This window comes from Mugil cephalus, chromosome 16 (assembly GCF_022458985.1).
Source record: "Mugil cephalus isolate CIBA_MC_2020 chromosome 16, CIBA_Mcephalus_1.1, whole genome shotgun sequence".
Taxonomy (NCBI): domain Eukaryota; kingdom Metazoa; phylum Chordata; class Actinopteri; order Mugiliformes; family Mugilidae; genus Mugil; species Mugil cephalus.
In genome coordinates, this window is record NC_061785.1 from 8318936 (window position 1) to 8345289 (window position 26354).

The 26354-nt window shown below is 42.8% G+C and overlaps 1 protein-coding gene and 1 non-coding gene across 2 annotated transcripts in view; one reads left to right on the forward strand and one right to left on the reverse strand.

Moving 5' to 3' along the window:
• The window catches only part of prkcea (protein kinase C, epsilon a), a 39010-nt gene that overhangs the window by 6378 nt on the left and 6278 nt on the right, over positions 1-26354 (forward strand). The window contains exons 2-10 of the mRNA XM_047608820.1: positions 13290-13353; positions 18385-18550; positions 18678-18712; positions 21653-21741; positions 22050-22179; positions 22777-22919; positions 23966-24068; positions 24696-24907; positions 26165-26338. Of these exons, the coding sequence (XP_047464776.1) occupies positions 13290-13353; positions 18385-18550; positions 18678-18712; positions 21653-21741; positions 22050-22179; positions 22777-22919; positions 23966-24068; positions 24696-24907; positions 26165-26338 (1116 nt within the window). The remainder of the gene's footprint in view (positions 1-13289; positions 13354-18384; positions 18551-18677; positions 18713-21652; positions 21742-22049; positions 22180-22776; positions 22920-23965; positions 24069-24695; positions 24908-26164; positions 26339-26354) is intronic.
• Positions 26016-26088, reverse strand: trnak-uuu. Its single transcript has one exon. It is a non-coding gene; the product is annotated as a tRNA-Lys (tRNA).

Here is a 26354-nt window from a genome sequence, read left to right on the forward strand (position 1 = left end):
GATACAGATCTACTGTATACGCTCACCAATCAGGCATAACATTATGACCACTGACAGGGGAAACACTGACCATCTTGTGACGATACAATGTTCTTTAGGGAAACCTCTGGACCTGGTACTTGTGCTGATGCTAGTTAGACACGTACCGCCCACCTAGACCAGACCAGGCCCCCCTTACCCCACTGCCATCCTCAGCAGGATGCAGCCTACCACACACAAAAATGGTTTAGGAACAATAATAATAACAACAACAAAAAAAAACATGAAAACAGCACAAGGTGTTGCCCTGGCCTCCAAATTCACTAGATCCCTGAACTGATCAAGCATCTGGGGGATGATCCACCATAGAGGCCCCTCCCACTAACAACATCCTGTTTCCAGACACCACAGGACACCCTCAGATGACCCGTGTCCATTCTTGGACGAATCACAAATGTTTCGGAGGCACGAGGGAGACCCACACAATATGAGGAAGGTGGTCATAATGTTATGCCTGGTCAGTGAATAATCTAAACGTAACTAGACTAAAATAGACTGCGTTTAGTACAAGCTTTTCAACAAGTAATTTACCCATTTTTAAAATAAATATATATATATATATACTAAATCTGCTGGTTAAATGATTTCAGGTATCATCAACAGTTCTAACCTCTCACCATTAGCGAATTCAATTTGTTAGCGTTTTATCTTTGCTCCAAAAAAAAAAAAAAAGAGAGAGAGAGAGAGAGACTGCAGTGAAAAGTGAAATGAAAAAGCACCGACTGGAAGGCTGATGCCGAGCGGGGGAAGAGGTGTAGAAGTGAGCTGTGTGTACATATAAATATGTCAGGCTGGACGCTTCTGGGACTCAGTCCGAGGCCCCGATGACCGCACCGTGTAACGCTTCCCCCGCAGGGACGCGGGCCACGTCAGATGTCAACCAGCCACTGTTTGACACTTGGCATCAACACGGACGCACTCACATGCTCAAGTGCGGCGGCCAGGATTAATGACGGAAGGGCTGCAGTTATAGCGCTGATGCCATCTCCTCGAGAAAAAAACGATTAAACCGGCGTTAATGAATTTCAGTTTTACGACGGTGAAACAAAAATGTTTAGGCATTTCAGCCTAAATTAAAGCGACCGTTTCGGGGTTAAATTAGCTATTTTTTATTGCTTTGCATGTGTTAATGTTTCATAAACACTGTAGAGACTCGGTGTATAATATTTGAGTTTATATTGATGGTTTCGGACTTTTATGCCAAGTTTAGTTTAGAAATCATAGCTGTCAGAAGCTACACCTTGAAACGCGGCATTAGTTCTTTTATCCGTCTGTCCATTCATTCTCGCAGTGTAATGCTATGGTATTGTATGGTTACTGATCAGGCATATCATTATGACCACCTTCCTAATTTTGTGTAGGTCTCTCCTGCACCTCCAAAATAGTTGTGATTCATCAGAGAATGAACATGGGGACTTCTTAATAACTACAAATCCCTCACAGTTCATTCCATAGGGTATAAGATGACAATGAATGACACTGCATTAAACATTGATAAGCTTTAACCAAACACTTCAACCTTTTAATAAATGTACTACTCGTTGCCAGATTTCGTGAATCGATGGCTCTCTATTCGTCATGATGATTCTAATCTTTTCTAAATGTAACACATTTAATTTTTTAACTGATCCTTGATCAGTTTGTGATGTAGTGAATTTAGAGCCCGTATTTTTTTGGACTGTTTTTGTGTGCGTCTGCGTCAGGCTGCATCCTGCTGGGGATGTCTGCTGCCATCAAGGAGTGTCATTGGTGGGCGGTGCACGTCTAAGTGACATCAACATGAATGAATGTCAGGTGCAGAGGTTCCCCAGCGGAACGTTGAACTGTCACGAGATGGTGAATTTTATTCACTTCACCTGTCAGTGGTCACGATGGCTGAATTTGTCTGTTCTTTTTCTTAAATCATCCAACTGAAAATGCACCAATGTTCTGTGTGTATGATGCTTTTTTTTTTGTATTTTATCTCATTTATTTAATGTTGCAGTGTTGGCCACCGTTTCAAGTGGCTCAGGACATTTTTGCAATTAGTCAATCAACAGTCGCAGATTTTTTTATATCGCTTCCAGTCAAGGTTAAACTACAGTCTCATTATTTTTTAAGTACAAGTTGTAGTATTTTATGAGTATTTAATGCACTACATCATACAAATAATCACTGTCTTGGAATAAGTGGGTAACGAGCAGAGACGTGCCGCTGTAATGATCTCATTGTCCACTCTCATGCTCAGATTAGAGCTTCGACATTTACAGACAGACTTGAGAAGCTGCTGTTTGCAGTCTGGAATGAGACATTTTTACTTGATAAGTTTGCAGACATCTTTCATCACATTTCATTATTTCATTATATTCATTCATTACCTCCAAGTTGGAAAGAAAGTGAAGTTGCGCTTACACACAAAGGCTCCCGCAAAGTCATACAAAGCTATTATTGTGGAGTCCCAGAATCAAAATATAGAGCTGGAAATGAGCATAATAGGTCACTTTTAATTGCTAACTTTGCCTGCCCTTGGATCAAAAATAAGAGAATGAACGGTGTGCAGAACTTTTCAAGACAATTAGAAAACAGGCGTCCGAAGCGGCTTCGCTAGCTTGTATGCGGCACAAATCTTTTTTTTTTTATTTCCACAGAAAGCACCGTGGTGAAACTAAAAATATCACCCAACATCATCATAATGCTTTTGTGTCATCATCCTCGGCCCCGCCCTCCCCGTGTTCTGTTTCAAGACATGACTGATTATCCTTGAGGTCACAGCCATACTGTCATCATCCCTTGCTTTAGTCCCGACCCCCAGACTCCATTCTCTCACCGTGGCAAGCTGCCGGACAATGACATTACGGGCCCCGCCCCTCGATGACCCAATGAATAAGTAGGACAGGCCGGATTTAAGATGCTGCGTGGTCACAATGACAATGCACCGCACGCGCTCACAAAGACACGCACGGGGCTCTGGTCACTGATGCTAAATCAGGTCAATGTTTTGGTGAGTGTGTGCATGCTGCAGGGTGTTTAATGCATGTTCTCTGTGAAAGGGATGAAATGGGAGGATATATGAGAGTGCTGGGACAGCAGGTGAAATGCTCGCTATTTGTCCTCTCTCTCTCTGTGTCTCCGTCCCCAGGAGAGTGTCAGCTTTTGTTTTTTGACTAAGAAAGGTGTATTTTGGGCAAACGTATACATAAGGCAAAGTCATATCGCAGAGTATGGTCTTTTTAACTGTAATTTGCAATGTGATAGAGCGGACTGTCGGCGGGGAGGCTGGAACATCAGTATTTCTTAGATGTTTTATTTTATTTCTCTGTGAAAGATATTAGCAAAAGCATTTTTTTTTTCGGTTTCAGTATCCAAACTAGGGGTCAACAAGGACGATATGTATCACGATACGTATCACGATACGATACATTGTTGCAATATTATGATATTGTGATATATTGCGATATTCTACATAGTTCACTGAGAAATTTTAAATGCAACTTAAAATACACATTGTGTATATGTACATCAGATGACAGTGATTATTCACTGGACAAATTGAGTCAAAAAACAATATTAATCCTAATGATCCAGTTTCCAGTTTATTGCATTTGTACAGAAAAAAGTGGTGGTGCAAAACATGACTTTTTCTTTTTTTAAATCGATACAGTATCGGAAGAAAAAGTATCGCGATATATTGACATATCGATATTTTTCCCAAAATACCAACAAGTTGTCATTAAAGTGATCGATGTCAAAGAGTTTCGTGAGAGTATTTGTTTTTTAAGTTGCTGTTCGTTGTCATGTGGGGTAACAAAATGGTGATTGAGCCACTGATGAAATTAAACGAGTCGTTGCATTCGTAGTAATCAGAACACGGTGTCTGTAGTGACAATCATACGAATAGTCACAAACGACGCACCTTCAATTACTTACCTTCTAATTATTTACATTTAATTACCACTTAATGACCGGTTGGAAAGAGGAGACTGAGATTTCCATTTTCTATTTGAATATTTAACTTTATGTGTTATTCGTTTTATCTTTCTCACATTTAAGGTCCACCTGGACTTGTAAATGTCCCGCGAGTAAGTGTTTTTGCTCATTTCTCGTGATTTACTGTATTTTCTAGTAATGTAATAACCTTCAAAACAAGTACAAGCAAAACTCCCGTAACGGCTGCAAAGCGTCTCAGCCTCAGAAACAGAATTTTTTTGAGTGCAAACTGTGCCATGATTACAATAATCCAAAGTGCAGTTGCACACATGTGCCACCGGCGACTAATTTTTTAAAAGGGATAAAGCTTAATAGCCAAATGTATTTTCGGACCACTCACCACTTTTTATGTTCTTTGTTCAGAAGGACCGGCTGAGTGGACTAGATAAAAAGAAATAAATCTAACTAAATCCATCACATCATTATCATACAAAAAGTTAGCAGTTAGCTTGGAGTCTTAAATTTGCCCAGAGTAGTTGGGATCTCACATTGAGACACTAAAACTTCATATATATATAAAATGATAGGCTTGTTGTGCTTCTACTTGTAGCAGGTACTTGGTTGTAAGTGAACTCTGGAGGCTCTGATCTGTGTTTACACCAGTGAGCTTTAGAGGTGCTGATGGGTGAACTTTGCTGTGGTTCCACAGAGCCTATATCACCCTATAGCCTATATACAGATGCTATCAGTGTTCTCCTGTTTCCAGTGCTTATGCTAAGCTGAGCCAATCAGCTGCTGTTGGGGGGTACGTATTTGAACAGACACACCAAAATGGCACAGTTTCCATCAGTCTTTGAACTTGTCAGTCTGTGAAGAGGAAGAAATAGAAGAAGGTTTTATTGTATTGTTGGTTAAAAAAAACAAAAAAAAATAATCAGCAACATAAAGTTTAGCAGCTTTTAGCAGAAGCTAGTGTTAGCCGGAGCATTTAGACATTTTAACAGTTTAACGAGAGATTTCCGAGCAAATCCGCTGCTTCCCTGTGTGGCATGGCTAACCAGCAATTTGTCATCATGACGATAATTAAGTAGTATGAATCTGACACCACAAAATGTCACACCTTTTATTTTATTCTGTTAAACCGGTAAAATTGCAGACGTGAGCTTAAAGAAGGGCCAAAGCAAATGTTTAAACTCCACTTTTCTGCTGCAGGTTTAAAAATTATTACCCCAGCAACGCGTGGAGCTAAATTAATATAAAGTGCCAGTGATGTCACAATGCGGACTGTAAAAATGATGTGTAATTACATATATTTGCATATCCAGGACGGGACTTCCTGGTGAAGCTCGAATCTTTACGAAGCGTGTTTTCATGCGGCTGTCTGATCGACAGCGGCTGCTCGTCGGACCGTCTGCCGGTCCATCTGGGCATCACACAATTCGTCTTGAGAGTTTGCGATCTCTGAGATGACCGAACAGGCTGGAGGATCCGACTGGGAACGTCCATTCTTCCGAATCTTAATTCTCTTCTCGCTGAGGAGACGCCGCAGTCTCGCTGGTTGGACCTCTCCCTTGTGCTTTGCTGGGTCTTTGTTGCAGTCAAACGCCAGATGAGAGCCTCTCCCGTCCCCCCCCCCCCCCCATCGCCTCACCCGCCGCTGCCACACAGCACAGCTCTTCTTACATTATTAGCCGTCTGTGATGTTACATTAAAGATGCATGACTCTCACGCTGTCTCACTCAGCATGGGCCTCCTGTGTGTGTGCGTGTGTGCGTGTGTGTGCCCTCGAGAGTTGCGATAGAAAGAGGGACAAACGCACACATGTTGCCGTGTGAACGCGGTCGAGCTCTCTCAAAGCCGAAATTTGTTGTTTGACAGATGGATGTGGGAGGCTGTCACTGAGACTAAATGCTCCTGAGAGAGACAGAGAGAGCTGTCTGGTTGGACAGAGATAGCGGGCTAGATGGACGGAGAGTGGGAGGGGGTTAGCTCCACAGTATTGATATAATGCATGCTTTGAGTGCCCTGTCTGCCTGGTTGAGTGCTTCTCCGCGCGGCCGCATATGGTGTGTGTTTCATTCTGCCAGTCGTGTATGTGTTTGCGTCGGGAGTGTGAGGAGATGGAAACAACAGCAGCAGAGTTAAGCTCGGAACGTGTGTTTAATGCTAACCTCCCTCTGAAGCCTGTCTTAAAAATCCCCAGACTCTAACACACTCTGCTTCCTGTCCTTTTATGTGTGTGTGTGTGTGTGTGTGCGAGAGAGGGAAGGTTTGTGAAGTTATCCGCCTCTCTGGCTGTATCAGTGTCCTAATTGGTCTAACAAGATTAATGAGGCGAACTAGATTCTCCTGCTCACCCTCCTCCCATCTTTTGTTGTCGAGGCGGGGAATCTCAGTGTGCGTGTGCGCGTACGTGTGCGCACACACACACCAGGTTAAATCCAAGTCACGTTACAATTCATTTAACACGAGTGGTGATGTAGACCCTCTAACGCGGTATGTGTAATTTGACCGGTGCTGAAACGTTGGGTCAGAGACAGAAAATGAATGAACAATTACTTTTATTGTTGGCATTTAACAGACAAAATAATAATTTATGTGCTGCAGTCCTGATATAGCTTGCACAGATCAGCCACAACATTAGAACCATTAGAAGCATTAGAAGTAAATAGCACTGACCATCGTGTGACAATTCAATTTTCTTTCTTTGGACCTGACATTCCTTTGCATGGATGTTACTTAAACACTGTTTGCACGGGATTAGTTTTACCTGGGGACGTTCTGTGATTTCTAATAATCACAGAGGTCGTCTGTGATCTTAATCCCATGCGAATCGTCTGTGATTTGTAAAGTAAAACTTACCTGCCATAATTCTCGTAACACAGAGGTCCTCTGATACTGACCCAGTGTGAATCGACATCTCTGTGATTTAGGGGTGAGGTTTTAGTTTTTCAAGACTTTGCTGTTTTTTTTTCTTTTTGTGAAGGATGTGCTCTAATTCAAAGTTAGGACAGATGTAAGAGCGCAAAATCGAGATGAACTTTTCACGCATTTAGAGGATGAACGGATGAAACCATTAAATCAAGCATTAATGCGTTCATCTGCAAAGGTGGGTCTGATTCAAATACCACCGTGTCATTGTTAATTTCTTCCCCATGGGATAAATAGTATCAAAAATATATTTTTGTCATCCATTATAATTTGCAAAGTAATTAAAACTGTGTGTGGTGCAGTGGAGTGAACCGGGAAGTAGCAGAGCCGCAACAACGGATTTCGAATTTTAGTAAAACGCAGAGTTTGTTTATCCAGTGTGAATACGCCACATGAAACACAGATGTTGGTGGTGATATTTGAATCGCAGGACGTCCTCAAATAAAACTAATGCCGTGCAAACAGGTACCACCCACCTAGACCAAACCAGGCACCCCCACCCCATAGCAATAATGCTCTTAATGGCAGCAGTCATTCCCACCACGATGCAGTCTGACACAAGCACAAACACAAAAATGGTTTAGGAGCAACTAAAAAAACAGCACAAGGTGTTGACCTGGCCTCCAAATTCACTAGATCCCAAACTGATCAAGTATCTGTGGGATGATCCATAGAGGCCCCTCCCCTCAACCTATAGGACCCAAAGGCCCCCACTGACAACATCCTGTTTCCACTCACCGTAGGACACCCTCAGAAGGTCCATGTCCATTTTCTGATAAATCTTGACTGTTTGGAGGCACAAGGGAGACCTACACGATACGTTATGATCTTATGCCTGATCGGTGTATAAAGTTGTTGGTTGGTTGTTAAGGTTGTTCACCAAATCATCATCAGGTCTTGACTCATCGAATCAAAAGTCAAAGTAGCTAAATCTATTGATTGATTTGCCATAAATATTCTAAGTTCCATTGTTTAAACGTCTGAACTAAACACACCAATCTGAACCAGATTATTACCTTGTGTTATCCAACAGTGGACTATGTTCACATATTACGTTCAAGTAACAAGCAACGTTAGCATTCGTTTTAAGTCATGTTCTTGTGGATCTTGATAAGTTTAACTCCAACATTTAATTAACTCCTTGACGATGACAATAATTACGTTCTGTTCTATTCTATACTTCTGATTTAGATTTAATTTCGTCTCGACTATTTCTTGTGCGAAACTTTTTAATGTCTAAATGCTCAACTGAATTCGCCAGCTTTGTTTGTTGGCAGCTGATTAGGACGTCATCCAGTAAATAATGAAGTAACAGACAGAAAAACGTTCCATATTATTTATTGCACGGTCATTTTATCCACGCGGCCGGCTTAATTACATGAAAGTGGCCATTTCGCGATGCGGAATACCACATTTGTTTGTTTTATCCTGGATACGCTGCTTTAGGGTGGACATTATGCCATGACGTGGTTTACGACAGTTCAAACAGAGAGAGGTGAGCTCAGTTTCGTGGAGAAGTTGACTCTAATGGAGCTTTGTCACGACGGACGTGGAGAGTTGTTAGAGCAGTAAAACCGCTAATGGCATTACTGATGGCTCGGTGCTGCTTCAGTATGCCATGAAGATGGCATGCACAGGACCGCACGAGATCCTGAAAGCAATGCAACTAAGGCTGGGCTCAGGATACCGGAGCTCTGGACAATTTGTGGTGCGAACACACCAAACTGTTGACAAACGACTGACTGTGACGTAGCTCCGTGACATGGAGTTACAAAAGATGCAAGCGGCAAAAAGTTCTGTGCCTGCATGAAAGAAAGTAACTCTTCATACCAGCAGGTGGCGGTTTAAAGGGCGAAACGGGAAGAGCGACTGTTAAGGCTCATTTAAAATTCTGCACGCGATAGCCTACGCCGGTGCAAGCCATTTATACTTGTGCGCGCATCAGTCTGACTCGCTCTGTAACTAAACCACCCCAACGCTAGTCGGTGCTGTGTCTTTTGTTAATTCTTACTTGCTTCACTTTTGCCTCAATTTCGCTGAAGACGAGTCGTACGAATGTTCTCCGAACCTCTCAGTTAAACTTTCCTCGATGTGTTCCGTCGTTATCAATCTAAAACAATCAATTTGAAAATCGCGGAGAGGAAGAAGCACCAGGAAATACTAAAGCAGAAACGCGCTACTACCAAGGTCTGCATCACAGCGGCGCATAGATACATTTCTGTGTAGGTCTGGGCTGTCACTGGAGCCTTAACCGTCTATTAGCTTGGATGCCAGGAGAACATGAAGAGTTCCAAACCCAGCCTCTCTTGAACTGCGCTCCCTTGTTGAGAACGCATTGGTGTGTCTGTTCAGATGAGGTGTAGGTAGAAAACTTCTGTTTGTGCCCTCCGAATGTTGTTTTGTTTACCCCTGTCACTTCCATTTCCCTTCTTGCGCGCTAAGCTGATCAGCCAATCAGAATGATCTCCTTCACCAATGCCAGCTGAACACGCTGAACCTGCTGAAAAAAACGCCCAACATGTGTCCGCCTGGGGTCAACAGTGTGGGGCAGACAGCTAAGTCTGTGGTTTATGGACACTCCATGATTGCACACCGGCAAACACCAACTGTCGGCTCGTTGTGTAACGGCCTTTAAACCTCCTGAACTGCTCGCGGGCTCATGACTGATATTTAGGATTTAAAATCAGGATGATTACATCACTGTTATCACAATAGCCAATGAGAGTCTAAAAGAGCACAGAGCAGCTACAAATTGTACGTTGACAGATTTAAAAATTCGCAGTAAAACCGCTTCTGTCGCCCAGGCTCATCGTTTAGCCCTCTTCCCTGCGCAGTATTGCAAAGTTACAGCAAGGTCTGCTTTCGCTTTTGATTCGGGGTTGTAAAACCAGTCATCTAGTCTCATTCACCGTTCAAAAACCCATGTTTGCGTAGTAGTAATTCTCACAGAGCTGGCTTCGAAAAGATTGGCTCGAAAGCGCCACGCGGCTCAAGCGGTCAGAAGCTGGCGATGTGGAAAGAGTGCGGTCTTTTGGCTGGCGTGCCACCTCGGGACCCGGGTGCTAAATCAATGATGGCACTGCCTGTTTGCTCCAGTCTGTTCCAAATCACTCTTTCAGCTGAAATCCCCGTTGAGATGCGCCGTTATGCAAGAGGTTACATTTGGGGATTAGCACATCATTTCCAAGGGTAGGCATACGAGAATCCAATGGCATTTATAGGTCACAAATCCCATGCTGTTGTTATGTGTTTTACATACAACAAAACGATGATACGGCGTGTGGGCCCGTATCTCTCGAGCATTTCGGTGCAAAAAAAAAAAAAAGAAAGAAATAAACAGATCATTTAGTTGGAGAAGCGAGGGCAAGGAAATTACTGTAATTTCTTTATTTTTTGCTTGAGAAACTGCAGAAATATTGCAGCAGCAAAACAGCTGCCTATTTATCTTGATAGCTTTAGCTTCGGTAGCCTCACTGTCTCTTATTGTGTTTCGTCCAGAAGCGGCTAAGAGTGTGTGTGCAGTGTTTCACAAAAGACAGAAGTCTATTAATCAGAAAAGCTTCTAGTTTTTGCTCTTAATACGAGCAGCCAACATCAGGCCTTTAATTTTATGCACCATAAAGTAAAAAAAAAATAGAGCAGGTCACCTTTTTTACATGGCTGCCCGGTGCATGGGATGCATACCGCGTGCCTGACTGTCAAGGGACGGGTATCTGTGTTCTTTCTGTCTCATGTTCAGCAATGCATGGAAGCGAATGTGTGTGTTGTTGTGTGCGTGCATGCGTGTGTGTGTCTGTGTGTGTGTGAGAGAGAGAGTCTGACTGTTGCATAAGAGGATCTGCTGCTGTCCCAGAGCTTAACTAAGGATTTAAACCTCTCTTTCTCACTCTCTCTCTCTCTCTCTCGCACTCTCTCTTCCTGTGTCGTCTGCCTCTCTAGCGCTCCCTGTCGCACTCCTCTCTAATTTCTGTAATTGCATGTGCGTTGCAGGTGGATGATGTCACCACGTGTCGAGTTAGTATGTGTGAATGCGAATCGCGTGTTTTCTTGCCTATTAACGTCCATCCTCGTGACTCATAAAAACTGACCGCGCACTTGTGCAGGACTGTGGGGATTTAATCAGCTGTAGTTTTCATTAATTTAATTTAATCACACTGCCTATAATTTGTGTGATTTATACGGAGGATTAATAGATTAGAACTGTGTACGTATGTCATGGTGATGTCATTCCCTATTTCTGCAGCTTTGCTTCCACTTCAGTCATGTCTTAACAACTAGTCTTTGTTTTGGCAACTTAGCATCCCAGTGCAGTGAGTAAATGGACTAATATTAGTTCTTGTAAATATAAGATTTTGAGGTTTGGATGAGGCTTTGTCCGCCGGCAGTGGAGCAAATTTGTTGGCTGAAAACCGGAGTTATATTTTGAATTTGAACACTTTAACAGCAACGACCTTTAAACGTTTTTAAGTGTCTTTTGTGCTCATTTACTTTTCATTTCTTCTGTGGTGGATAAAAACAAAGTATCACTATAATGACGTACAGAAAGTTAATATTATACCGTAGTAATCTCTGTATGAAAATGATCTTCTCCTGCTTGCACAGTGTGGTTAGTGTTATTTAGAAAGGAAGGGACGGGCCAGGTGGTGTGATTATCTATTACAGGAAGTGATTGTAAACAGTACGCTGGAGAAGTGGATGAATACATAAATGTTTCCTTGTAAGCATTAAATAAACAGGGACCTTATTAGTTATATTCACTTAGTCAAATTACAAACTAGGTCTCTTTTCATGTGCTGGTGCTCAAAATGAGCCACTGTAACTTATTGTGTACAGAACCTTTAGTGTATTGTTGCTTGTCACGTATTGGCAGAGCGGTCTGCATGATAATATAATGTGACATGTGACTGAACTTTACTTACGGTACTTACTTAGCAAAGAGTACCCAATAGACTAATAATAAATGATACACCTGTTTTCATGCAGTCTGATTCCCAGTTTCATGGGATTTTTTACGCCAAAAGTCACATGTTTCAAAGGCTCGAAAGTTACTGCGGGGTCAAACTTCTGAAACATCGGAGCTGTGAAGTCACTTCTGAGAGATTAGTGCCACACTAGTGTAAATGTACATCTTATAAAGTTTCTACATTATATAAATGTTTCTTACAAACATATGTGCGGACGTTTTCAGATCACCATTTACAAGGTTTACAAGGACTTATAGACAGGTGAACCAGGTAATAGACACGAGAACCGGCTAATATACAGGAGATCTGACTAATAGACACGAGAACCAAATAATAGACACGAGAACTAGCTAAAAGACAGGAGAACTAACTAGTAGATATGAGAACCGAATAATAGACGGAAGACCCGACAAATTGACAGGTGAACGAACTAATAGACACGAGAACCGGCTAATAGACACCATGCTATGTATGCAGCTAATATACTGGAAAACCAACTAACAGACACGAGATCCAACTAATAGACAGGGGAACCAGCTAATAGATGAGAGAACCAACAAATTGACAGGTACACCAACAAATGGACAGGGGAACCAGCTAATAGATGAGAGAACCAACTAATAGACACGGGAACCAGCTAATATACTGGAAAACCAACAAATAAACAGGTGAACCAACCAATAGACAGAAGGAGTAAATAATAGTCACAAGAACCAGCTAATAGACAATGAGAACCAACAAATTGACGGGTCAACCAACTAACAGATACAAGAACCAACTAATAGACAGAAGAACCAACTAATAGACGTCTCGTCAGGCCATCACTTTTTCTTTTTTTGAGATATTAATGGCAGCAGACCTGTTTATCCATTTTTCCTCCATCCAACATCAACTTTGAGGTCAAAGTGTTCACTTGCTGCCTAATATATCCCACCCACACACAGGTGCCATGTCAGCGGTCAGGATGTAATGGCTGATCACTGTACAGTCAGTGAATCCCGTGTTTTATTGAAGAAAATTCAATTTGATTTCATAACACAACGAAATCTTGCACTTGATTAACTCACTAATAATTGTCCTGTTAACTGTAAGGATGAGTATGGTGGTGATAACTTTAGTCACACCTACTATTAAAACCATGTCGACTCTGATTATTCATTACAGTGTGAATTTTATTTGGTCGTAAACCTTTAAGTCTTCATCCAGGTAACACGACTGGTTCAGATTTACATTTAACACCAGAGCCTGGACGAGGTCTATGATGATGAGGGTGGTGATAATGATACAACTGTTGGAGGACTATAATTCCAGTGACGATAATAACCTCTTGCACGTGCACTGCTGTGTTTGTTTGTGCTGGAGTACAACTTCCCCCTCCGACCCCCCCACCCCCCACCCGCCGCCCTCACTATTCAGCTGTGTTATTTCTCTCTTCCTTTGTCTCCACAGATTGACTTGGAGCCAGAGGGGAAGGTGTACGTCGTCATTGATCTGTCCGGATCCTCCACCGAGGGTAAGACCGCAACGTTTTACTGGTGTAAACACAGAGAACGGGCAAAGAAATCTCAATGGACACGGCGTCAAGACAGAGTGTTTTTATTTATTTTTTAATTTTTTTTCAGTAGATTCATCAGGTTGTCAATTAATGCTTTGGTTAACTCACCCCTAAATACTTTTATTAAAACAATTTCTCAAAAAAAAACAAAAAAACATATAACATGAATTCACTATGAACATATGAATTTTATGTAATGAAAAGTTCAGATTTGTTCAGTGTTATTTGTCATTAATTAGTGTTCACTGCAGTGACTTGTGCTGATTGTAGTTGGAAATACAGCTGCAATATATTTAAAAAAGGTTTCTTACATCCACTTAGAGCGCAGTGTTCATTTTGTTTCATTTTATTGGTCTGTATGTGCTCTGGAAAGCAGTGTTTCCATGCTAGCCGTTAGCATCTGCACCAGGGAGTCTTTGTCGAGTTCCTTTTCAGGCACGGACGCTGACTTCCAACCAAGAATCAGACAAAACGTTTGTCAACCCTTTATAGGGTCAACCTTTCATTGAAATACTTGGAATATCAAAATTTCCACCCTAGTGTTATTGTAGGGCGTAAAAAGACTTACTTTTGTGAAAGTTTTTAATTTTCATGTAGGTAGTTGTAGTAGGAAGTTGTAGTTCCTTGACCTTAAGTGATAAAATTTTTTAAACAGTGATTTAGACAATTAGAACATAAGTTCTGATTCAGGCAATTGTCAGCATACGCATTAGACAAAATTAGGACACTTCTTCGTCCTATAAAGGCTTTAAATGCTAGTTGTACGGAGGTATTGAGGTCGAAAAGCCAGCAGATCTTCTCCGTTGAGGCGTTTGTGCGTTACTCCTGTGATAGTCCATTCTGCTTTTCGTTTCATTAGAAGCACAAAGCTCCTTCTTCAGATTAATGAAAAAACATACAGAAAACGGTATCTTAAATACCCATCATGCATCTCTCTGTATAGTAGTAGTAGTCTACTATCAGTACAGAGAAAAATAAACATGCATCAAATCTTTATACAGTGATGGTCCAACATTTACATCAGGTTATAATAGACTCATATTTCCAACAAGAAGATTTTGGTAAAACACTGTCATGAAAATTTGCCTAAGCCTCCAAAACAAAAACACATCTGCCTCTGGTTTTGAGCTCAGGTTTTAGTCTCCACCGACGCCTGATGATCCACTTAGTTCAACAGCTTTTAATTGTTTTTTAATTCTTCTGCCTCCTCTCGGTTGTTGGGGAGATAAAACAGTGAGCTATAGATACGTAGTAAGAACCTTAGTTTTCTCGGTGTCTAGTTTCATCTTGTGCTTATTTATTTATTTAGCTGTCAAAACACACAGAATTACTACTTTGGTTCAGATACACAACCTCCCCAGCCCCAAACAGCAGACAGACAGATGTAGTTAGCATCTCTTAGTGGAGGCTTTAGCTGTTAAACATCAAGAAATGTCCCTCGGGAGCTGGTAGACTCCAAAGAAAGCTGAAAGAGAGTGAATGTCGGACCTACGTCTGCAGGGTGCTGAGATTCACGACTGCATGCGAGATAAGTGGTGGTTTAACTGCCGCTGAACGCCTAAACAAACAATATAATCTCATCAGAGGTATAAAAAGGTGACGTGTGTCACGGGTTTACAATCTCCGCGTTCGAGCTGGAGGCTGTGGGGTGTGATGGGAAGGCCGAGCACGAGGCTTCCTGTTTTCCTAGAAAGTGACAAAATTCACAGAACCATCTCTGCCTTGTTCTCTTTTTCCATCGCCTCTGTTTGTTTGCGGTGATCAAACACAGAAACATCAAGAATATCTCCCGTCAATTAGCCCCTGCACACGCATGCACGCCGACTGTGAATCACCTGTGTATCTTCACACCTGGTTATAAATAGAAAGTGCTCTCAGCCTTTCACCGAAAGTGTACGTACAGATATATATATATATATGTGTGTGTGTGTGTGTGTGTGTATATATCTGTGAGGGTGGTGCGATAGCCTGAGTAGGGGAGGGGAGGCACAAAAGCCCGGCAGTATGTTCCTCTATCTGTAAAGACGGATAAAGGGAACGGTAGAGAGTGAAGAGAAGAAGGAGTAGTTTCTTAAAATAGTAGGTGAGATTGAGCCACGGATTACATGCAAACACACACACACACACACACACACACACATCCAGCCTCCGTGTCGCGCCCTCCTCGTCAGTGATTGGACACTCTGCCGTGACCTCACGACCCACTCTCCGCCCACTCCTGAACTTCCTCCCCGAGTTCAGTCGGCTCGAGAGCTCGTCATGTTAATGTGCGCTGATAAAAACAAATGGTGTGTGTGCGCGCACCGACGGGAGGGATGGAGAGGAGTAAGGGATGGAGAGATGGAGGGTGAGAACTAGAGGAAGAGGTGGTATTTTTAGCAGATTTATTTATTTATTTTTTTCCTCTGGTGCAATCTGTTCTCTGCAGCTTCAGAGGCTGTAAGAACATGTTCTTCTTCTCCCTTTTCTTTCTCCTCTCTCCTCTCCTCTCCATCCTCCTGCATCTGCTGTTTCCAGGAAGTGAATAACAATAATCTGACCTAATCTGACCATCTGCGCTCTCTCTGCCCCTGCGTCTATGAATTCACTGCTCTCGCAATTCTTCATGCGTTGCTTGAAAAAGCAGAATCCCTCAGAGCTTAAATGGTAACCTTCATGATAATTCCACATTTAAACTGATAAGGGGAACTTAAATACTAAACACCCTTGATACCCCACACGCACACACACAAAAAGAGAGGTTTCTTGAATGTGTTTCATCCTCTTAGCTCTGTTGGTCTCAGATGACTTGCTGGCGGGATTCGCATTTTTATTGGGAACATCTGTGGGCGGTGCCCACATGAAACTCACATGACCACGGTCTGTTAACAACCAGATATTCACCTGTAATTGTGGGAATTCGCCCGATCATGTTTTCTCGATCGCGCCCACAGACTAGTACCAACAGCGCATTGGCACCGCAGGAGAGAGGAGGGCCGTCGACTTGGTGTGTCACGGCGCCAAGAAGTGTTATGCTGAGGCGGACGACTGTTTCCACCTTTTTATCGAAAAGTGAACAGATGAAAACGTACGCCGATCAGCCACAACATTAAAACCACTGGCAGGAGAAGGGACATTGACCATCTTGTGGCATTATGATGTTCTGCTGGAGCTGGCGTTCATTCGTGTGGGTGTTACTTGTGCCCTTGTACCACCCGCGTAGACCAGACCGGGTCCCCCCCCCGCCCCCATAGCAATGACACTCGTTGATGGCAGCAGCCTGACACACACAAAAACGGTTTAGGAGCGACTGTGGTGGAAACTGTCTGAAAGATATAGAACTCTGGACACATAAATTATCACAAAGGTTGAAATAATTTGAGTATATTGTTGTGTAATACGATAGGAGACCCCTACAAAACCTCACCACACGGCGGTACAACAGAAAACATTCGTCTCTTCTAGTGTTCACAAAGACAGAGATTGTCCACAGCCCGCAGCTGCGGACACACGTCGCAGAGTTGACCATAACTAAACCACATTCCCGTCACACAGAAATAGGAAAAAGTCTCTTTTTTGTGACGCCGAACACCTAGTCAGTGTCTCCTCCTCTCCTCCGTCTAAGACACTCACGTGTCCAGTAAATCATCAAGACGGGGATAATAATAACCTAAACAGAAACGCCGTCTTTGTGGTTGAAAATAACACAGTGAGAGGAACAAAACGCGAAACGTCCTTTGAAATTAATGATCAAATAGTAACTTCACCCCCACACACTAACAACATCCTGTCGCCAGGCACCACAGGGCACCCTCAGAGGACCCGTGCCAATTCCCTGATGAACTGTTTTGGAGGCACGAGGGAGACCTACGCAATATTACGAAGATGGTCATAATGTTATGCCTGATCGGCGTATTTCCGAGACATTTCTAATGTTTCAGCCGCACTGCCTACAGTTTCAACATTTGAGGAGCTGCTCGAACGGTCACTTCAAGCCCTGACAACCTTTTGCGGAGACGTTGACGTTTTTATTTTTCCACCACATCCTCTAACTCTTTCAGTCGTCCTCTATAGTCGTCACATGCTCGTCTCTTAGTGTGTGTGTGTGTGTGTGTGTGGATGTGTGTTTACTGGACATCCGTCTCCCAGCCGGTCATTCACGGGGTCCAGAGTACGTTGGTCTCCACGACGATCCCTCTCACCTGTTGTTATGCCTCATCACCTCTTCTTGCCTCTTCGTGCCTGTGTGCGTGTGTGGGTCCTAGACAGATGGATGATGTATTATGTAAAACAAAGCGATCCCAGTAATGGCCCTGTTTAGCTGCTGGCCCTACCTCCCCCCTCTCTCTCCCCCCTCTCCCCCTCCAACAACACCCCACACACAGATGCACACGAACACACGCTTCCCCTCACACACACACACACACACACACACACACATAGTCCCTAGACAGCGTGTCTGTAATCGAACTCTGGAGAGGCTCAGCAGTAACCACATCTACAACGCACCCTGGAGAGAGATGCTGGGAGAGTGAAAGAAAGGCAAACTAGGACAGGAGCGCAGAGAGGGAAGGAGTGTGTGTGTGTGGGAGGGAGAGTGGAGGTGGTTCTCTTGTCTTAAGGTTACCCTCGGAAAAAGCCTTTATCTTTCCACCGAGATGCAGAGAGGAAGTGAGCGGCTGGTTGGATGGAGGAGTATTTTAATATGCTGTCCTTCGTTTTTCGTTGCCCACACACGGAAGTATAAATAGCACGCGCACATACGAATGCATAGGCCCCCGGTATAGTAGGTGTGGGATGTTTTGTGAGAACGAGGGAGGCAAGGAAGGAAGACGAGAGGCCGTTGAATGATTAAACATCCTGACCAGCGTGATGCAAATGATCCCAACTATCAATGGAGGACAGGAGCAGATGTGCGACGTACGTGAATGCTCAGCCGCACAAGCACCTTGTCTCGCAATTTCAGTTGTCTAACCTTTGTGCGTGTGTGTGTGTGTGTTCACCGGTCAGCCTCGGGAACCAACGAGAATGAGGAGCGAGTGTTTCGGGAGAGGATCGGCCCTCGCCGGCGACAGGGCGCCGTCCGGAGACGCGTCCATCAAGTCAACGGGCACAAGTTCATGGCCACCTACCTGAGACAGCCGACCTACTGCTCACACTGCAGAGACTTCATCTGGTAAGAAACACACACACACACACACACACACACACACACACACATGTGTCTGGCTTACCTGCTGTTGTGATTCATCCAACCAACCTGTCTGAAATGCTGACTCCTCTCTCTGCGTGTGATCTGATAGGGGTGTGCTGGGGAAGCAGGGATACCAGTGTCAGGGTGAGTACTTTTCTCTGGCGGATTCCAATTTCTCCAGTAACATTGCACATCATCTATTATTAAAGTGTGAGAGCACAAGAGGGATTACGTGTTACTGAGTGACAGCTGTGATTTGGACGCGAGCCATCACCCGGAGCACATTTGCAGAATTGCACCGTATACACAATATTATTAAACATCCCATGAACGGGGTTTTTTTTTTTTTTTTCACACAAACATTATAAAATTGCTGTACTTCTTGGATGATTGCTAGTGATTTAATATCAAAATGGACGATTCTGCAAAACATGAGATACATTCAGAAAAGCTGTGCAGAAAAGAGTTAAACCTGTCCCAACTCTTTTTCTGCAAGGAAACGCTACATTGACAAGTTGCTTCGACGTACTTACGCATATGAATGTGTACAATCTGTAGATTTTGGTACTGGAACCTATTAGGTTTCCCTTTGTTGTCGGAGTTGTATAGAGCAATTTGCATTTGAGCGGGTTTGGTTGCAGGCAGGTTTGCATTTGTTAAGCAAAATACTTAGGTTCCACTGGGATTTAAGTTCTTTACTTAAGCTTAAACTGTCTGGTTGAGGACATTGTCTCTCAACTCCATCATAAACATTGATTCTCAAATTGGGGTACACACAGGACAGGGAGTCTTGGTCAGGTTATCAGTTATCTGGTTATCCACTGGATATCCTGGAAGCCCCGAAACATCGCTGTGTCTATGTTACGGACAAAAAAGTGACAGGCTACAGGCAATTATCAACGGAAACTGGCAATAACACGACAAATTGATAGGTAGTTTATGCCTCTGCGCCATTTTTATGCCATAGCAACAGGAACAGCCCAGACACTACGCGGACCTTAACACCGGAGCCGATGCTCTTGAATTTTGCTCGAATTTCGAATCGCTGGATAAACTAAAATGAGACACATTCACTACGTTTACATGCGCTAATTATTACCTTAAATTGACTCTAACTGGACAACTTAAGTGCTTGTAAACACGTTACTCCGACTAAAATCTGAGTTCTCCTTATCTGATTAAGACACACAGATAATGCGGAAATGGAAGTCGATTTCCTCCGGGATGTATACGCTTAATCAGACTTTTAACTGGACAATAAAAACATCAAAGAAGGCCGGTTGCAGAAGAAGAAGGTAAACAGACAGAGCCGGTAGAAGAACCACCTGAGGGATAGTGCGTATATCATAAGTAGCATGAACAGCTCTTCTTTATTATATCACATAAAAGGTCAACCGGAAAGGGGGCCGTATTAACGTGGTATTAACCTGCTGACAAGACACATATCGCCACCTAGTGTGGAGGAGGAGGAGGAGGAGGACATGTTCCCGTCAGTTATTCAATTTTCTCCGTTGCATGTAAACTGGGACAATGACGCATTCAAGAAGTCGAATTTTGAGCATAGCTCTATTAAGCTGTGCATGTGAACAGACTGACTGAAGAAAGATTAACTGAGGAGGTTCGAAGGTACAGGCATTTGCACGACTCGCCTTTGGCAAAAGTTTCAGTCGCCATCGTTGAATGTGAAACAGGAAGTAGAAACACAAAATTAACTGTTGGAAAAAGACACGGTGCCGACTAGCGTTTGGGTGATGTTTTTACAGAGCACAAGTATAAATGGCTCGCACCAGCGTAGGTTACGCGTGTAGGTCACAGAGTCCATGTGCTGCAGAGGCATAAACTGCTTAAGAGTCGATGCTTGTCACTGACACAGACAAATCAAAGATGAGCTGTTTTCTATTTTTTTCAAAGCTGCAATGGCCCAGATGCAGTTCAGTAAAAGACACTACAACATAATAATAACAACAACACACAGTCGGATTTCATGACATTGTTGGTTGAAGTGATCTGAAGTCATCAGGCAAAAAGCTGATGGGTTCTTTGGTTCGTGGATGTCATATTTCCTGGATTAATTATTTAACAACGTAGCCGATATGTTGATATGACCTTAACCAACCTCTTATTGCCTCAAGCCTTTTCTACTCAGCAGACGGTTCAGCTGGGTCTATTTAAGTTAACACAGCTGTTTACAGACTGAGTTACATCTCACTGTTCCCTCTTTTTTTTTTCTGGGGAAACTCCAAAAAGAAGCCTGCTTTTTCTCTTGAAGCCTGTTTTCCGTGTGTCAGAACATCTGCACCTGAATGCATCTTGCGTGCACAGAGACGGGTGACTGATGCCGGCGCGTCTCTGCTGTTGCGCTGCTTTCTTTTTATTTGTGGACACGGTGTTGAGTTAATCACAGTCCGGCCACATTAAAGATAATGCACATTGTCAAAATAATTATTTTAATAAGAATTTGATTTAATTGGTTTTGCAGAATTGTCCGTGTTAATAATGGTTGTAGTGTAGATGCACAACAGCATGCACCTCACCGCAGTTCACGGGACAGAAGGCTATTGAATTAACTGATGCTGCACCAATAATTAGTCCAATAATAATTAACTTATAATAAGTTTAACCTCCAGATACGTCAGCTTGTATATTTGTGTCCTTTACATGGAAACATGGAAACATTTCTGCACATTTACACTTAATATTTTTTTTTTTCACAAAAAAATATTTTTTATTGGGCAATGCAGGTGCTGAAAAAAATCTTTTCACTGTTCTATTTCAGGCTAAAAACAGTTAAAAATTTTTGTTGGACAATGTAATACTGACAATTTCACAGAGAATTAGCTCGGTGCATCCAATCACAGTGTTGACGCATTACTAAATTCAACAGCACTGCATCTGTGGAGCGTTTAAGAAACAAGACCTTCCTCTATTGTGCTTAATAATACGAATTTAAGACCCTATCGAAGCTGTTTTCATTTTAATTTACAAACTAAGACCACCACCCATTTATTGTCCCCCGTCCAGTCACATCTTTATAATCTGGATTAATTGTTGCTCACTTGGTTAAAATCAGTGCTTTGCTTTCAGTGTGCACGTGCGTCGTCCACAAGCGCTGCCATGAGCTCATCATCACCAAGTGTGCCGGGATGAAGAAACAGGAGGACACACCTGAGGAGGTGCGCGCACTTTCAAACTCGCGCAAACACATGTTTAGAAATGAGAGAACTCACCTTCAGATTAAAGGATTATTTTCGAGTTAGTTATGGATAACACAGACATGAGCGCATTAACTAAATGGTGTAGGAAAGATGGAGATGCCGCACCGTTCAGGCTGTTGCTGAATAAATCTGCGTTGCTTAACGTAACATGTGTGTTCGGTGTGATCTAATAGTTGAGCTGCATGCATTATTCCTCCCATAATGCGGCAGTGACCTCCTTGTAACACCTTGTGAGTATTTCTGTGTGCGTGTGTCTCCCTCTGTAGGTGGGTTCCCAGCGGTTCAGCGTTAATATGCCCCACAAGTTCAGCATCCACAACTACAAGGTGCCCACCTTCTGTGACCACTGCGGCTCCCTGCTGTGGGGCCTCATGAGGCAGGGCCTGCAGTGCAAAGGTGAGTTCGTGCACCGTGGGAAATTTTAACAACATTGTAGCATTATAGCCCTGTTAAGGGTCTAGATAAAATTAGTGCATATTTATTGATTTTTATAAAACATTGGCATAAAGAAAATGTCGTTTTTATTACAGTTGATTAATGATTAGACATATTTATCTCAGTCATGGACAACATGCGTTCGTCCTGCATGTTTATTTAAAAAATGTTATAATATAAGATAAAGCACAACAGTAACATAACATTTTGGGTGCAGATTCAAAATGACATTTAATCTATTTTTTAACACAGAATGAATCAGAGTACATTAAGATTACGTTAAATAATTTACTAGTTCCTGACATGTTAAAGATTAAGAGATTAGTTTTGTAAATAATTAACACAATTAAATATTTTATAATGTAATTAATCATTAGTTGTGGCCCTTCTAAAATTACAGTCTGTAATTTTAGAATCATCCCCGGATGATGTGTACTCTGTGTCCTTTGATCGAAACATTTGATTGGCAGGAATACGTTCATTTTAACTATTTTATCAACCTTCCTATTTTTTTTTTAGCTGATCCTTGTCATGTGTTTTCCCCCTGTGGCTTTGCAGTGTGTAAGATGAACGTGCACAGGCGATGTGAGACCAATGTAGCTCCTAACTGTGGTGTGGACGCCCGGGGAATCGCTAAGGTCCTGTCTGACCTGGGAGTCACGCCGGACAAGATCTCCAACACGGCACAGCGCAGGAGGAAGGTAACAAGTCATCAGGTCTCCCTGTGCCACTTCAGCCAATGACTCGTAAACAGCGTTTCACCATTAAGTCAATATTTTAAGATTTGAACCGTGGAAGGACGGGGGTGAATCTGCAGCTCAGCAATAATCTAACTTGCACCTGGAGATGATTTTACATTTTCAATAGATATTTTAAAGTTTTGGGAAATAATTTTGAAACTTTTAAGGTTTTATCTACTTATTGATTCTATTTATCCATGGGATTTTTAGTTATTTACTGGATGTTTGCTGATTTTATTGATCGTAATGAGCACTGATTTTATGATGGATTGTTATGTGTCCGTGCGCTTATTGTTTCCTTGGCTCGTTTGTTTATTTGATTGATTGACTGTGTGTGGGATGCATGTGGAAAAGCTGCAAATGAATTACTCTGGTGGGATAAATAAAGTTCTCTGCATCTGAATCTGAATCAAAAGATGAATGGTTAGCTTAGCTTAGCGTATAGAGTGGTTAGTCAAGGTCTGGTCTAACCTGTACATAAATGTTTGCTGTGTTTAGGGTCTATATATGAGGCTTTTCTGAAACCCAGTAATGCAAAAATATGCAAAGAGGTGGAGCGTGCGGTGGACGAATGATGTCTTGGCAGATGGCTAGCAACCCGTGACACAGAGCAGCCATGTTGTTAATTATACATAGCTTTAATGTAATTTAAACTGGTGAATTTTCCAAGAGCGCATAAAGTCTTTATGAATGGACAAACCAAGACTGTAGGCATTTTTATTTCTGCTGTAAAGTTGATTATTTTAACATTGGACGTCTGCGGAGCCCCCAAGTGGCCATTTGAGGAACTTCATCTTTAGCCCTGGTAGTTGCCGCTTGTCAACGGTTTCTAGTGTTGGTGCTGAGCTAAGCTAACTGTCTGCTAACGTCAGTCTCTTCGTAACATCGAACTCTGCAGGCTCGTCGAGGAGTTTCCAAGTCGCACACTCTCAGATTCGACTCCCAGACTCATGATTCAAGCGAAAGATTTTTAAGAAAGGTCACGCTGTCTCTCTCTCTGTCTCCAGTTGACTCCAGGGCAGGACCCTCCCCAGTCTCCTCCTGAGCTCTCTCAGACTGAGGAGAACAGCTTCAGCCAGCCAGCTGTCCCCACCTCCCCCTCACAACAGGGTAACACAACACACACACACACGCACGCCGTCCATAAAACACACACTCGGCACAAACAAACAGACATTTCAAAGCCCTCTGTGATGGATTCTTAGCACCATGTGGTTTTAATGTGTTCATTTAACCAGTAAGAGGTAGTAATTTGATTTCAGAAAAATATTTTGCTTCCTTTTAAAAAATAAGTGGTTAAATGTGTGTAGTGTGCGTTATTGTTTTCGTGCATCGAAGACTTAAATTATCCCCCACCGCCCACCACCATTTGCTTGTCACAGTTAGTCATCGCATTATCACACTTTGCAAGCTGAGAAATGAAAAGTTAACTTTCTCTTTGTGGAAGTTTTCCCATTTTTATTTTATCGAGCCAAGCGCTGATGACACCGAGACCGTCCGCTGCTGTTATTTAATCGTCCTGGCCTGAAATTACCGAAAACTGGGTCTCACCGGGTTTTAACAGAAGCTCTGATAATCTTTTTTTTAAAAGTTTACTGAAAAGAAATTGGTAGCAAAAATTCTTTTAAAACAAAAAAAAAAGAATAAACTGTGTTGCATTATTAGCCGACGGAAAAAAAAAAGGCAGTCCGCCTGTTTTCACTGATGTCTGATCTGCTTTTCCGATGACGCCCACAGACTTGGCAGAGTTGGATCGCCTGCAGAATGCGCTGTCGCTCAACCAGCAGGGACCCCAGCACTCCTCCTCCTCTTCTTCTTCCTCAGCCTCCACCACCTCCTCTTCCTCCTCGTCCACCTCCTCGGCAGGCAGGGAGAACGGACAGACCCAGAGGAGGACCCTCAAGGACTTCAACTTCATCAAGGTTCTCGGCAAAGGCAGCTTTGGCAAGGTGATTTAAGGGACACGTTTGTTTGTTTGTTTGCAGCTGATTATGTTCATAATTAAACAGTTTTGTTTGTTAGCATCGTTGTCAGCTGAGCGGCTCCCTGCTGAGATAATACCAAGGCGGCCAGAGTAGACCAATTCACGAGCTACCACTTAGCTGCAGCTTTCCTAAGCAATTAGTCATCTATTAGTCATCTTACAGCCCTGCAAATTAAACTTTAATAAGCTTGACTGTAGGTTATCTGTCTAATATTGAATGGTAAAGTTAAGACATGGAGCATTTAAGCAAATACAGAACCGCTCACTTCCCTCCTGATTGGTTAGAGACCAAAATTAGAGGTACAACATATTGGATCACAGCTTTTATCCCAAGTGAAATTCAGTGTCCACTTGCTTTCACCTTCATATGAAGCGCATCATTCTTGTCACGTAGCAACAAGTGTCGAGAATCAGTGTGACTCTTCGTATAGATGAAGATGAGTCGTAGCCTGTTGCGTTATCGCTGTTAGCGTGAACGCAACATTAGGCCGCCGTCAAAGGGAACTTGGCAAAGACGCGTGCACAAAATGTTTAAGTGGTTACACCATACGTAGGTCTGGAGAGTGCTGCTGCTAGGCAACTGTTGTCGGCTAGAAGTTTAGCAACTGGGTATCCCGCACAATGGTGTGAGGAAAGGATGGGGCCGTTGGTTAAATTAAAAACTTATCCAGGTTACTGTGCGTCACTACTTTTGCCATTTTTGCTTGAACTGCAAAATATGCCAGCGTTAGCACAGTTGCTCGTTTTCCGCTGCAGTCCCTGGGACAGATGTTAAAGCCAGGTAAAAGAATGAAACCGTGAAACTAACAAGGTAAAATTTAATAGTATATGAAGGGCAAGATGCACGGTATCTAGGAAAGAAATATAGTGAGAGTGAAGAAGTGCTAGAAAGATACAAGCGACAGGACAGGAAAAAGACAAAGACTATAGGGACAGTTTAAGAATAAAACCTATATGTCAGAAATAAGATAATGTTAAAAAGAACATCTTTCCTTCAAGACTGTGGTTCTATATTCAGCCAGAGACTCATACAACAAGTCAGACATTTGACACATTAACCAAAGAGAATGTTCCGCCTGAACAGGGACTTGAACCCTGGACCCTCAGATTAAAAGTCTGATGCTCTACCGACTGAGCTATCCAGGCTCTGGGGCCCGCGGTCATCATCATTAAAATATTGTTAATATATAATATATATAGGATTAATATATCTACTACCCAGGTGATGTTGGCAGAGCTGAAGGGGACGGAGGAGGTTTACGCCGTCAAAGTTTTGAAGAAGGACGTGATCCTGCAAGACGATGACGTGGACTGCACTATGACCGAGAAACGCATCCTGGCCCTCGCCCGCCGGCATCCCTACCTCACCCAGCTCTACTGCTGCTTCCAGACACGGGTAGGACGGCACCACA